At 43.2% G+C, this 15,191-nt stretch overlaps 1 protein-coding gene and 1 pseudogene across 1 annotated transcript in view; both read left to right on the top strand.

Annotated features, from left to right (window-relative positions):
* The window catches only part of GPA33 (glycoprotein A33), a 38,306-nt gene extending 36,588 nt beyond the window's left edge, over positions 1 to 1,718 (top strand). The window contains exon 7 of the mRNA XM_067710830.1: positions 96 to 1,718. Within this exon, the coding sequence (XP_067566931.1) occupies positions 96 to 231 (136 nt within the window). The 3' untranslated portion in view covers positions 232 to 1,718. The remainder of the gene's footprint in view (positions 1 to 95) is intronic.
* Positions 347 to 13,390, top strand: LOC137209295 (elongation factor 1-alpha 1 pseudogene; annotated as a pseudogene).
* The last annotated feature ends 1,801 nt before the right edge of the window (positions 13,391 to 15,191 follow it).

Genomic DNA, 15,191 nt, shown 5'->3' with positions numbered 1-15,191 from the left:
ATCTGATGGCTGTCCCGTGGGGAGCACTAAGCTCAGCTCCCTCAGGTCTGAGTGGGTGAGGGCAAACCCTTCCCCTCTGTCCTCACTGCCTGCAGGAATCGGGCGGGCTACCAGCCACCAGAGCAGCTGACAGAGCTTTCCAGAAGACAGGAAGAGGAGGGTGAGGCTGACTACAGGAATGAAGACCGGAGGGGCCCCAGCCGAGGGTCCCTTGACCAGGCTGGCCGATGACCAGGGCCTGCTGCAGGAGGGGGTCAGGGGGAGCATTAGGGGGTCATCCCCCTGCCTCCATGCCTCCCCTGTCCTTTCCAAGCCCCACTTTTCTGACCCTTGGTCCCAGTCATGGATGGGATGCTTCTTCCCCCATGTCGGCTGCTGGAGGACCTGGCTTGGCCTGGCCAAGGAGATCTCACTTGTGACTGAGCTTGTCAAGGGCGCTCACCTTCGAAGCTACCCTCCCATTGCTGCACCCGGCTCAGGGCCCAACCCTCACCCTGGACTAGGCAGTGGCCTCTCCCTCCCCATGGCGCTCCTGTCCCGCTCTGTGGGGGTGACACCAGCCTCCGGAGGGCCGGAGTTGCCCTCTCCACCTGTGCGCCTAGCACCCAGGGGAACGACTCCTGGCAGAGGTTTTGTGCACAATACATTTTTGTTGAATGAATGAAAGAATAAATGAGTATGTAAAGGAGTCCCTTCATTTGTGCAACTTTGGCGCTTTGGACCCACGTTGGCCTCAAGCTCCCTTTCCAGCCGCATCTCCCGCAACTTTCCTGAACATTCCAGATGCTCCCTGCGAGGGCCACCCCAGCTCCCACTGCACACTCCCTCGTGGGGCTTTGCTTTCTCTGTTTGGCTGGGAATGCCTACGCAACTCCCATCTCTGCCTATCAAATCCTACCTGTCCCTCCAGGCCCATCTCAGATCCCAGCGAATTCTATAACCCCATCATAATCTCCCACACAGATGGGGACAATCTTGTTACTTTGTCCCACGCCCATCACGGGCCACATGACACAGTTGTCTGAGCATGTCTCTCCCCCTGTGTTACAGTGTGAGCTCCAGGGGGCAGGACATGGGCCTCACTCCCTCTGCTTTCCCTGGAGTCCTCGCAGCCGGCAGCCCTCCTAGCACTCCTAGCGGGTGCTCAATCCAGCTTAATTGGGGAAACTGCTTTGGTAGGTTGGGCCTTCCGCTCTCTGGTCTCCCTGATGGGATTGTGGACACAAAGATGGCTCCCACCCAAACCCACTTGCTAGTTTCATGATTTAAGTGGGAGATAATTTAAATGAACACACACCCATGTGAGCACACACAGAGGAGCTAGTTTGCAGCCGGTCCTGGCTTCTCAGATCATAGTGATTCCTCTCAAGACCAGAGTAACTGACGTGTCCACCTCTGTTTCCTGATACCAAACCCCTGCCCTGACCTTGCCCGTTCCTGACTTGGCTGGGCTGCCGCCTCTGCTTTGCTGGCTGGGCTGTCCTGCTGCCCCTTCCACAGCCTCTCCCCTGTTGGTCGACTATTTCTTCTGCTCCTAAGAGCTCAGGCAGTGTCCTGGCTGCTTGGGTCTTGTGACCCAGTGGCCGGTCTTACACAAATGCAATTTACTAGTAAGTAAACACTGTCATTTTTTCCTGGATGATTATAAAAGCAATCCTGTAAATCTGTTGTCCATCTGTGATTTTTTTAAATATATTTTTTATATATTTTGTTAAATTCTTTGCTTCAATAAGAAATGCCGTCAGTAGTAATACAATTGTCAGTGGAGATTCTTATTTCTTTTTTAAGGTGGGTTTTATTTTTTTAACATCTTTATTGGAGTATAATTGCTTTACAATGGTGTGTTAGTTTCTGCTTTATAACAAAGCAAATCAGTTATACATATACGTATGTTCCCATATCTCTTCCCTCTTGCATCTCCCTCCCTCCCACCCTCCCTATCCCACCCCTCCAGGTGGTCGCAAAGCACCGAGCTGATCTCCCTGTGCTATGCGGCTGCTTCCCACTAGCTATCTATTTTACGTTTGGTAGTGTATATATGTCCATGCCACTCTCTCACTTTGTCCCAGCTTACCCTCCCCCCTCCCTGTGTCCTCAAGTCCATTAAGGTGGGTTTTATTCATACCAAGGTAGAGCTTATGTCTCGTGGGCTTATGTTGACCAACCGTGGGCCTCTTGGGCTTCCTAGGAGAGGTGAGGTGAGGGACAGAGTCGAGCGAGAGGAATAGAGGGTCAGATCCTGTGGGTCCCATAGACTGTGGCCACTATAGGGTCAGGCAGTGTCGCTAGTGATTGCCGGGGGCGGGACAGAGCCTGTCTGTTTGTGGAAGAACATTCCGAGTGCCTGGGAGTCAGGCATATGCTTCAAGGAAGATGCTGGGGAGGCCCCTGCCAGTTACACCCCAAAAAGCGCCCCTCCTGAGAGAGGGGAGGAAGCAGCGTCACCTCCATCCCGCTCCAGCTGTCAGAGACCTGGTGACTCCTCCCCGAGCAGCTTGCCCCACAGTCAGCGCTCAGCTCTGCCACCCTCTCCTGCCATATGTTCAAGGTCCTCTCCTCCATGTTCTTCCCGTGGTGCCCTGTGCTCCCCCCATCCCAGCACCTGTCCCACGGTACTGTCATAACCACAGTCTGTGTCTGCCTAAGCCTGTGAGATTCATGAGAATAGGAACTGAATCTTACTCATGGCCTAGCACATGTTGACACAAAACCTGATACCTGTTTGTTGAGTGAATAAAGTTTCGTGTCACTGTATCCTGCCCAAGGCCATCTCCTCGTCCTCTAGATACTTTGGGTGCCTTCCAGCCCTCCTGGTGCAAGGTTCTACACACATATTCTTGAGGTAGCTGTGGAAGGGAGGCACCCACCTCCCCCCATCCTGGCCTGGCTCACCTCTCTGCCTCTGGAAGGGCTCTGAAGGTTCACCCACCTTACCTCCAGGCTTAGGCAAGAAAACGAGGGAAATCGGGACCAACTGCATTCATTCAGCTACAAATATTTTGTGAGCACCTACTATGTGCCAAGCACAGTGCTGGCTGCTGGGGATATAAAGGTCACTATGACGTCACTACTCGGGAGGAGCTACATTCCAATGGAGGTGACAGACGGAAACATGATTATGTGAAATGGAGAAGATGTCACAAGAACGCAGTGGCGGGAGGCTGGAGTAACTCAGCCGGAGGGGTTCGGGAAAGCTTCAAAGAGGAGGTGATGTGTGGGCTGCATCTTGAAGGAAAACGAGGAGTTTCACAAGTGGAATGGGGGTGGCGCTGACCCTTCTGTCCTCCATTTCAGGTCTCTCTTACTTGGGTCCAAATCACATTATCAGTTGGTAACACTACACTCTCCTGCTGAATTTATTTCAATCTAGAAGCTCAATGAGAATCAGATTATTGTAGGTTTTCTTACAGTCAACATTAGCTCACCAGTACAGCCTCCTTCCCAATTCAGGGTTTCCAGCTGACAGTTCAAAGTCTTAACGGTGTTTGAGAAGAGAGTCCGAGGCTGCCATTGTCTGAGGGAAGATTGTTTGCTAGACACTTGTTAAGCCAGTTTTTCGTGCAATCCTCGCTTGTACTTTCAAATATTAAGACATATGGCAAGGTCAGGCATGCATATCATTACCCAAAGAAGGACTCTAGCTGCCCAGAGAGCTCCCTACCAGGCAATATGTACCTTGGTAAATTAGCCGCAGTTCAGGGTCTTGTTCTTAAGTTGTTTTTGTGCACTCTGACAGGGCATTGGCTTTCAAAGGCAGAGTCACATTAACCAGACTCACAGAGCCTGATGTACAATACTAACAGCAAGCACTTAGATAGCAGGTGCTCTGAGCCAGCCACTGTTTCAAGCACTTTCCATAGAACATCTCATAATCCTCACCACAGCTCTATGAGATAAATCCTATTATTGTGCCCGTATTACAAATGAGGAAGCTGAGGTACAGTGAATTTTAACATTTGGGATAAACACAGAGTGTCAATTTGCTATTTACAGTTGTCAAGTAGAATGGACTTCTGTCCACCTGACCCAGGCATTCTTACCCTATGGGCACCATGTGCTCAGTTGCTTACTGGGCATGGAATCATAACAAAGGAAGTTGGTTGTCTTCAAGGAGCCCTCCCCCTCTCTGGAGTGTGTACAACCAATCATGTCATCTGTGGTGAACCTTCTCTGGCCTTGACCCTATTCCTGGAGGTTCTGGTTTAGGGCCCTGGGCATCTGCAGAGGTGATGCCTGGTCCCTACTGGAAAGTGCAGTTCCCAGGAAAGGCCTCTTCATGGACACTTGGCTATTGGCTATTGAGTTTGGTCACCGAGATTACCTCTCCTGTGGCCAGTTTCCAGAAAAGCTTGTCTACTGTCTCTATTTTATGGGTGAGGAAACTGAGGCTCAGGGAGATAATGTCACCTGAGTTAACATAGCAAGTCAGTATCAGAGTAAGGATTAGATTCAGTTCTGTCTGATTCTGAAGACCACACTCTTCCCATTGACCATATTTCCTCTTGACCCCATGTATATGTACAGGATGACTGAATAGGGAAAAAGTGGGAGTGGAGATGGAGTTAGGGGGTCTTGTTAGTTTGTTTTAAAATTGGCAGTTACCTACTATAATACAGGTATTTCAGATATAACGTTATATGTGCACTTCTAAAAAACCTTGCATTCTGCAAAATCACAAGCTAAAAATAATAGGGCTTAAAAGAAAATTAGTATTAGAAGCACACCAATAAAGCTTTGTAACCTGATCACTTTTATTTTGTTTATTTTTTAAATTTAATTAATTAATTAATTAATTTTACTTATTAGGCTGCGCTGGGTCTTAGTTGCGGCATGAGGGATCTTCGTTGCTGCACGCGGGATCTTTAGTAGCGGCTTGCGGGATCTTTAGATGCAGCATGCAAACTCTTTGTTGTGGCATGTGGGATCTGGTTCCCTGACCAGGGATCAAACCTGGGCCCCCTGCATTGGGAGCGCAGCATCGTAGCAACTGGACCACCCGGGAAGTCCCCTGATCACTTTTAAACATTAATAATCCTAGTGAAAATACAAGTGGTGTTAAGTCCATGCTGTTAGTACCAAGTTTCATAGTTATCAACCTCAAACCCTCAGGCCCCATGCGTATCCATTTCTGTAGAGACCTACTCATCAAAATTTAAAAATGATCCAGGCAGCCTCACCGTAGTGTTGCTGGTGGGGGCGGGGTCTCTCTATTAAAATTTTGATTTTTATCACATGTGCTGGTTTTAGGCTATGTGCATATCTTTGTACCTGAGTTTTCTTGTTAGTACAGTTGAACCTTGAACAACATGGTTTTGAATTGCACAGGTCCACTTGTATGCAGTTTTTTTTTCAATAAGTGTATTGGCAAAATTTTTGGAGATCTGCAACAATTTGAAAAACTCGCAGACAAACCGCATAGCCTAGAAATATCAAAAAAATTAAAAAAAAGATAGGTATATCATGAACGCATAAAGTATATGTAGGTACTAATCTATTTAATCATTCACTATCATAAAATATACACAAATATGTTATAAAAAAGATAAAATTTATCAAAACTTATGCACACAAACCATACATGGTGCCAGTAGAGGGAAATTTAAACAAGTGTAAAGATACAGTATTAAATCATAATGGCATAAAATTAACTATGGCACATACTGTACTAACGTATATAATCTCATAGCCACCGCCTGTTGCTATTGTGATGAGCGAGTGTCCACCATGCTGTGGGATGCTAATCAGCTAATCATGATGTGAGCAGTTTATCTCTCCAGGAAATTGCATGTCACAGCAAAAAGCGATCTCAAGGTTCTTGTGTATTTTCCATCGTGTTTAGTGCAATACCATAGACCTTGAATAACACCACGGGACCCATACAAAGTATCACTAGTGATGCTGGAAGTTCTCCCAGGAAGCAGAGAAAAGTCATGACATGACAAGAAAGTGTTAAATGGCTTGATAGGTACCATAGAATGAGGTCTGCAGCTGCGGTTGCCCACCATTTCAAGATAATAAATCCAGCATAAGGACCACTGTAGAAAAAGAAAAGGAAATTCGTGACGTCATTGCTGCAGCTACTCCAGCAGGCTCGAAAACTTTGCACTTTTTGCAAAACACCTTTTAATCTAGTATTGAAAGTGCAGCTTTTATGTGTGTGCAGGATTGCTATCAGAAAGGCAATACCTGTAGACTCTAATGTGATTCGACAAAAAGTGAAGTCATTATATGATAACTTAAAGCAAAAGGAAAGTGAAGGATCTAAAGCTGGAGAATTTAATACCAGCAAAGGATGGTTTCTAATTTTAGAAAGAGGCGTGGCTTAAAAAATATCAAGATAAGAGGAGAAGCAGCTTCTGCTGACCAAGAGGCAGCAGACGAGTTCCCAGATGCCATTAAGAAAATCACTGAGGAGAGAAGAAATCTGCCTGAAAACGTTTTTAATGCAGATGGAAGTGCCCTGTTCTGGAAGAAAAATTCCACAAAGGCCATTTATTAGAAGGAAGAAAAACAAGCACCAGGATTTAAAGCAGAAAGGGATAGGCTAACTCTACTATTCTGTGCAAATGTAGTGGGATTTATGATCAGGACTGCCCTTATCTATAAAGCTGTTAACCCTCCAGCCTTGACAGGAAAATATAAACACCAGCTGCCAGTCTCTTGGCTGTACAAGAAGAAGACCTGGACAATAAGGACCCTTTTTGTGGATTGGTTCCTTCAATGCTTTGTCCCTGAAATCATGAAGTTCCTTGCCAGTAAGGGACTGCCTTTTAAAGTTCTTTGGATATTGGACAATGCCCCTGGTCACCCAGAACCTCATGATTGCAACACAAGGCATCGAAGTGCTCTATGGAAATGATTGCCAATGCTATGGAAGAGAACCCCAGTAGGGAGAACATCATGAAATTCTGGGAGGTTTACACCGTTCAAGATGCCATTGTTGTTATAGAAAAAGCCATGAAAGCCATGGAGCCTGAAACAATAAATCCCTGCTGGAGAAGACTGTGTCCAGATGTTGTGCGTGACTTCACAGGATTTACAACAGATCCTATCAAGGATGTCATGAAAAAACTGTGGATATGGAAAAAAAAAAAAGTTGGGGAGTGAAGGTTTTCAAGATTAAGATCTTGGAGAAATTCAAAAGCTAACAGACTTCACACCAGAGGAATTAAAAGGATTGGCATACCATATAGAAACATTTTTAGAGAAATGAAAAAGCAAAAAAGTCAGACAGAAATTACAGTGTATTTCCATAAAGTTACACCAAATGTGCCTGTCACTCCAGCCTCCGCTTCTATCTCCTCCACCTCTTCTGCCTCTGTCCCCTCAGCCCACTCAATGTGAAGATGATGAGGAGACCTTTATGATGACCCACTTCCCCTTGATGAATAGTAAATAATCATCATGCCCTACTGTCAATAGATTTATCTGTTGTGTTTGTGTGTGTGTCTTCGTGTGAAAATCTAAAAACTGCACAGCAAGAATTGTATGAGAAGTTTTTGTGTCATCATCGTCATCATTGCTTAAGTATTCATCGTGTAGAACATCATGTGTAAGACTTGTACTGAAGTGGGTAGCCCATCCTTACATAGGCAGAAGGTGAGTGATATTTACAGTAATATAAAATTAATAATGTTTCAGTTTTCTTACTTTGTTTGCAAAGAATTACATTACCATGTAGTATGCCTCTCCCTCTCTCATAATTGGAGAAACTGCCTACTAGCCTATCATCACAGGTAAGTGTGGGTTTTTTAAAAATGTAACAATGTTTCCAATACTGTACTATGAATTTGACTGTAATATTGGATACCATAAACATTTTTTTTACTTACCATTTCTCTATTGCGATTTCTTTTTTGTTTTCTCATTAAACTTATATTTTCCTTTTAATCTTTTTTTTAAACTTTTAATTTTATATTGGAGTATAGGAGATTAACAATGTTGTGATAATTTCAGGTGCACAGCAAAGTGACTCAGTCATACATATACGTGTATCCATTCTCCCCCAAACTCCCCTCCCATGCAGGCTGCCACATAGCACTGAGGAGAGTTCCCTGTGCTATACAGTAGGTCCTTGTTGGTTATCCGTTTTAAATATAGCAGTGTGTACATGTCATTTTAATGATTCATTCACTAGTGTATAGGTTAGGCTACCATGAAGCACTTGTAAACATTACACCAACAACAGTAAAGCAATCATATTGCTGCTTCTTCATTATCAAAACATGATTCATTATACTTGTAAATAAATATGAATTTCTCTTTCACATTGTCTTTTCATTTTTGATGTTTGGTGTTAGTAACATGTACATATAACATCTACAGCGTTTGTATCATATAAGATGATATTGATGTAGGTACTGTCAGATGAGTTATCCTGTAAACAGACAATGTAAAGTTATGGTATTAATAAATACAGTACAATACTGTAAATGTATTTTCTCTTATGCTTTTCTTAACAATATTTTCTTTTCTCTAGTTTACTGTATTGTTATGTTAACGGTAAGGCTTCCAGTCAACAGTAGGCTAATAGTAGTTAAGTTTTTAGGGAGTTAAAAGTTATATGCAGATATTTGACTGCACAGGGATTGGACCCCTATCCCCATGTTATTCAAGGGTCAACTGTATATAGATATACCTGCCTTTGCCACTTGTGGGAAAGGGCCACAATATATTGCAGGACCTTTAAAAAGATCCTCTTTTTAAAAATTACACAAGGGAAGTGTCTTTTGTTATCAACCAGCTTAAGCCAAGCTATGCTACGGTAACAACATAAAATCTCAGTGGTTCACAATAACAAAGGGTTATTTCTTGCTCATATAACATGCCGTCTCAGGTCAGCTCAGCCTTGTTCCACATCTTCCTCCTTCTGGGACCCAAGCTGAAGATCAACCTGTAAGAGGGAAGAAACTTTTTATTCTATTACAAGTTAATCAGTAAAGAGATATTCCCTATAAGCTTAAATGATACATAAGAGCTCATTTCTGGGAACCCTGCCTCCCAGGTAATGAGCATTAAGCTAAAATACCCTTGTTTAGTTCTCAGAAAACATCCTGACCAGTTCCACCTGTGAATGACTGCAGTGAGGAAGAAATTAACACCGCCCCTCCGGAGGCTGACCGGAACAAGGAAATGTTTGACGTCACTTCCTCCGCTTTTAGTATAAATGAAGCCTGAGTTCTAACTCAGGCAAGACGGTGTTTTGGGGGACGAGTCTACCGTCTTCTCAGCTTGCTGGCTTTCTGAATAAAGCCATTATTCCTTGGCCCAACGACTCCTCTCTTGATTTATTGGCCTGTCGTGCAGCGAGCAGTTTGAGCTTGGACTTGATAACAAGTTTAGGCACTGCCAGCCAGGAGCCTTGCTGCTCGTGGCTGCCCACCCCGGTTGGGAAATGTTCAGGTGAGGGCCAGGACCACTTGTCTTAAGGATCTTCCCTTCAAAATTCCCCAAAGCAGCACTGGCTGCTCCCGCGCTTGGCTGTAGGAGCAAGGAATCAACATTTGGAAGCTGACGAGCTCTGTACGGTAGGGTAAGTCGCTCCAGTGTGTGTACCACTGGAAACTTTACTCCTCTCCATTTGGGGCTTTTTCTCTGGAATAAGCCAATTTGTTTTGCGTTTGAGTGGGGTACCCTGTTGGAGAGAGGAAAGAGTTGTTAGACTTTTACCCGATGTGTGTACTAGTTCATTTGTTTCTTTGGATGTGAAGTTTGTGTTTTGTCTTGAATTGGTCTCTAAAAATGGGGACTATTTCAGCTATCCCTAAAGTCCTGTGAGGCGCATTTTGGATAAGTGATCTGATTACAGCTGTGAACCCATGGGTGAGAGAAAGATGATATTTTATTGTAACAACGTGTGGCCACAGTATCTGTTAGGATCTCCACAAGGGGTTTAGCAGGGTTATCTCGGAACCCCATGCACCATGTACTGCTACGCTTGCTGTGTTAATTACGTTATTTATGGTCTCCTGTGTCATTGGTATATGTAAAACCCCCAAGACCCAACTTGAGGGTTCGTTTAGAATTTTCTGTTTGTCCTTTGGGTTTTTTCTTTCATTTTGTTTGGTACTGTTTCTCCATTTACAGCCAAATCAGTTCTGTGATATTTAAAACTTTTACTGATGTCAAATGGAAGAAAGGAACAGGAAAAAAAAGCTGTCTGTTCTTGTCCAAGAGTGGGACATTCCCAGGAAGGAGAGAAAGTTTCCACTTGGTTCCTAAAATCACCAAAAGCTACAAATAGAAGTGTCTTTTCCATAAATATTAGTAAAAAGGGTTTAGTCATCTAGACAGGTGACCTTGATTTGTCCCACCTGCCAGAAATGCAATTTGAATCCAACCTCTTCTGTAACTGTTGGGTTTTATATTGCTGTACCTGATTCATGGCTGAAATTTTGGAATGAGAATTATGAGGTCTCTGTTTGTGTTTGTACTTGTTATAGATGTGTGGCATTGCCGAAACTAACTTGTAAAAGAACTATTTAATTGGCTTAAAGGAAATTAAGTGCTTATATAAATACTCAAATATAAAAGAAACTGGCCAGAATGAATTTCAGGTTCATGTGATCTAGGAAATATTCAGTATTGAATTAATATCTGGTATTAAAGTTAACTTAATCTTGTTGCTTTGATTAATACAGACATGTCTTTAGACTCATCAACATTAATTATAGTACTTCTATTGTCCCTAGGTTTACTAGAAATCAAATAAGACGTTATTCCTGTTACAAAGTTTGTCAGCAAGAAAAATAACAATTCGACAAAGCTTTTAAGTAAATAAAACAGAGGTAAATGAGGTAAGAGTTTTAGGTAAACTCCATAGGAATAATTATGCTTTGAGAATGTATATATAAAACAGTGTTTCCAGATTTTCGTAACTTGAAACTAAACTAAGTTAAATGAAGAGAATTTGTTGACTATCTGGGTCATTTCAAATAGGATAGAATATTAATTGCTGGCCAGGTCTAAGTTTACCTACTTTTGCCTTCTTAGGAGAGGAAGACTAAAGCATAAGTTTGTCAATCAGGAAATGCTGATATGACAAACAGTTTACAATTACTTCTTGGTTTTCACTAGAGATTAAGGTTTTAAGGTTAAGAATCACAAGGGAAACATTTCAGTATGCAAAGATGTAGGATGTGTGTTTTTCAGCACAGAAGGTATGAGGAATGAAAATCCCTTTCGTTAAAGGGAAAAAGGTGACATGATCAGTATTGGCTAAGATAAGAACTGAACTTAATTAAGAAAATGAATGTTAAATGTAAAGTGGTACAAAACCTGAATCGGTTTCCTAAGAGGACAAAGTTTTCTTAAAATATTGAACTGCTTTTAGTAATTGTGAGTTATTTGTTTAAGCGATCTGTATTTGCCATTGAGATCTTATTATCACTGGTTAAAACTTTTTGATATTTTGATAAACTTGCCCCAAATCAAATTCTGGGTGAGGTTCGTTTGACCTCTAGCTAACTTTGAAGTTTTCCAAAGGATCCCTGGAACACCTCAAACTATTTGTTTTCTCTCCATCTCAGAGAGAGGAATACTCAACTAATTGGGCTTACTCAGTATGTTGAATTGGGAAGCACTGTCAAATAAGTTGTGATAAAACTCTTTGGACTGTATCATGTGGGTAAACATTATTGTACATATTCTGGACATTATATGGAACTCCTAAAATTCTGGTGTATCCTGGTAGATGATATCAGTCATAATATTAGTAATTATCTTAAGTTGTTTGTCACAGCAGTAACCAAGTTTCTTTTCAATTGCATTGTAATCCCAGTTGGTTGATACTGAAGCAAAATGGTTAGGGATAATCAATTGCTAGTTATAGCTTTACAGTGGCTTTTGAATGACTATAGCTATTTTGTGAAGAAGCAGAGAATGATGAAATCCTTTATGTGCAAGCACTTGTGCTCTTACATCAGGGAAAACAAGAAAAGCAAGGGAATGAGAGTGAGGATATGTTGCTTCAAACCTTAACTCCTTCCAGCTGAGCTAGGTATCCCAGCTGCACTGGCTATTATGCCAATATATCCACCCCTTCCTCCACCTTCCATTCTTTTCCACCTTCCATTCTTTTCTAGCCCCAATTCCTGACCCTGGGGCTCAGGACTTTCCCTTCTTCTAGGGGTCAATTAGAAAATCCTGTTAGTTTCTGGGCCACAGGGACTTGGTCTGGTATCACCATCTAAGAACCAAAAGGGCACTCCGTTTGGGCCAGGAGCCACTCCCAGGGCAGGACAATTTCAATTGCTGTTATCTCACATAGGGGGCTAAATGCAAATAACTAGCCAGCTGGGTTTATATATTAATTGGAAAGATCACCACCTTCCTTTATAGGGATAATCCTCTACACCTGAAGCCCACTTGGCAGTACCCACAGACGAACCAAACTGAGATCCCAGTGAGGGAGGAATGCTGGAATTAGAGCAATACTTAGTGCATCTTGGCAGGCCTTTGAAAAGGGGAACCAAAGAAAAAGTTTAAACAGAACTCAAGAAATTTGGCAAAAAATAAAAATCCCAGGAAAGGAGACAGAGCCTCCCCCCACACCCTACCCCTTGAAGTCTACGAAAAGTTAAGATCAGAAGTGTGTGCTCACAGCACCCCAGCGAAGGCCAGTAACACATGGCCAATACTAATCCTATTAAGAAGGGATGTCAGGACACCTAATCTAAAGCAATATCCTTTGAGGCAAGAGGATCACTTCTCCCATAGACTGACTTGTCAAGATACCAGCCAGTGTATTCCTTGCATCTGTCCCTCCAGGACATATACAAAATTGGTGGTATTGGTACTGTCCATGCGGGTCCAGTGGAAACAGTTCTGGCATGGTGGTCACCTTTGCTCCAGTCAACATTACAACTGAAGTAAAGTCTGTTGAAATGCACTATGAAGCTTTGAGTAAAGCCCTTCCTGGGAACAATGTGGGCTTCAAGGTCAAGAACGTGTCTGTCAAAAATGTTCGTCGTGGCAATGCAGCTGGTGACAGCAAAAATGACCCGCCAATGGAAGCCGCTGGCTTCGCAGCTCAAGGGATCACCTTGGACCATCCAGGCCAAGTCAGTACTGGATATGCACCTGCTGGATAGTCACACAGCTCACATTGCTTGCAAGTCTGCTGGGATGAAGGAGAAGATTGATCATCATTCTGGGAAAGAGCTGGAAGATGGCTCCATATTCCTGAAATCTGGTGATGGTTGTGACCATTGATATGGTTCCTGGTAAGCCCATGTGTGTTGAGCTTCTCTGACTATCCTCCTCTGGGCCATTTTGCTGTTCATGACATGACAGATGGTTGTTGTGGGTGTCATCAAAGCAGTGGACAAGAAGGGCAGTGGGAACTGGCAAGGTCACCAAGTCTGCCCAGAAAGTTCAGAAGGCTAAATGAATGTTATCCCCAATACCTGCCACCCCAGTCTTAATCAGCGGAAGAATGGTGTCAGAACCGTTTGTCTCAATTGTCCCAATTGGCCATTTAAGTTATAGTAAGACTGGTTAATGATAACTGCATCATAAAACCTTCAGAAGGAGAGGAGAAAGTTTTGTGAACCATTTGTTTTGTATGTGGAAGTTCTACGTTTTTAGTTTTTAAAATCAGTAGCTTCTAATTAGTTAAAACCCTCCTTAAGAAAATTATTCCCTGATTTGGATTAAGGCATTGGAACTACATTCATCCTGGAGGCTGCAATCAACAGGAAAAACCAAGAAAATGAATACTAATTTCACTTGGGATAAGGCCTTGCCAGTTGGCCCGCTACAGATCAGTGGCTCCCAGAAGCAGGCTTAAATTAAACCCCCTTTGAAGTATGGTATGGTAGGCCACTCCAGGTGTCTGCCCAGGTGAGAGAATCTGTAAATACTTTAAAAGACCTAGCAGTTGCCAATTATGTTAAAACTTTGGACACTCTACCAACCTCTGTTCATGTGTTTGCCTCCAGCAGGTCTGCCCATCCAACTGAAGTAGATGGTAGTTTCATTGTAGCTGGAAAAGGGTCAACCAATTTGTTTACTTTTGTTCAAATAACTAGCACAGGAATTGAGTATATGTCTTGGGAACTGGAACCCAAATCCCAAGTTCAAGTACAAATTAGACAACAAAGTGTTAAGGGGTTTCATCAGGTTCAAATAGTGGTAGATAAAAAAGGACTGACCAAAGATTCTAAGGAATATTCATCACCTCCAGAAGTAGCCAGAACACTTGTCCCTTTTTCCACAAGATTGTGGGATGGATATTGACAGTGGGGAATTGTAAGAGGGAAGAATCTTTGTATTCTATTACAAGTTGATCACTAAAGGGATGTTGCCTGTAAGCTTAAACGATACATAATGGCCCATCTCTGGGAACCCTGCCTCCCAGGTAATGAGCGTTAAGCTAAAATTCTTTTTTTTAGCTCACAGGAAACATCCTGAACAGTCCCACCTGCGAAAGACTGAAGGGAGGAAGAAATTAATATGTCCCCTCTGGAGGTTGACTGGAACCGGGAAAAGTTTGACTTTACTCCCTCCGCTAATTCGGGCAAGATGGTTCTTGGGCACACAAGTCCACCATCTTGGTTCACTGGCTTTCTGAATAAAGTCACTATGCCTTGCCCCAACAACTTGTCTCTTGATTTATCGGCCTATCATACGATAAGTAGTATGAGCTTGAACTCGGTAACAAACTCAGCTCTCAGGACAATTCTGGTCTCACGGCAAAGGAAAAAGAAAAATGAGAGACTCACAAGATGAGTTAGAGGCACTATCCCTTCTGCTCCCATTTCATTGTCCAGAGACAGTCACATGTCATAGGGCAGGGGATCGTCCTCCTCAGGGAGACACAGTGAAGATACTGAACAATCATACCATCTACTCCACGGTCCCTTCCCTGTACGCAGTTTCCCCATATAGCTTAATATAAAGGAAAGTGAATCAGTTCTTAAAATTACTTAACTTGAAGCTACTTTTGGAAGGAAATGTAGCCACTTGTGCAGAATATTTAGCTTCTTTATTAAGTCCATCATATATCGCTTAGGTTTTGTCTTTCATTGCAGGAAACTAGTTCTTTATTGCTGGGAAAGCCATCACCTCCCCAAGGCCTGAAAGGACCAGGGGAGAGAAGGGGGTGAACCCTTCCAGAACCCAGCAAGAGCTAGAAGCACAGAGGAGGGTTTCCAGCAGCTGGTGGAATCATGGAGAGATGCCGCCACCAC

The sequence above is a fragment of the Pseudorca crassidens genome, chromosome 2 (assembly GCF_039906515.1).
Source record: "Pseudorca crassidens isolate mPseCra1 chromosome 2, mPseCra1.hap1, whole genome shotgun sequence".
Classification (NCBI taxonomy): Eukaryota; Metazoa; Chordata; class Mammalia; order Artiodactyla; family Delphinidae; genus Pseudorca; species Pseudorca crassidens.
Note: the sequence above shows the minus strand (reverse complement) of the source record. Positions and strands in the feature narration are given on the sequence as shown.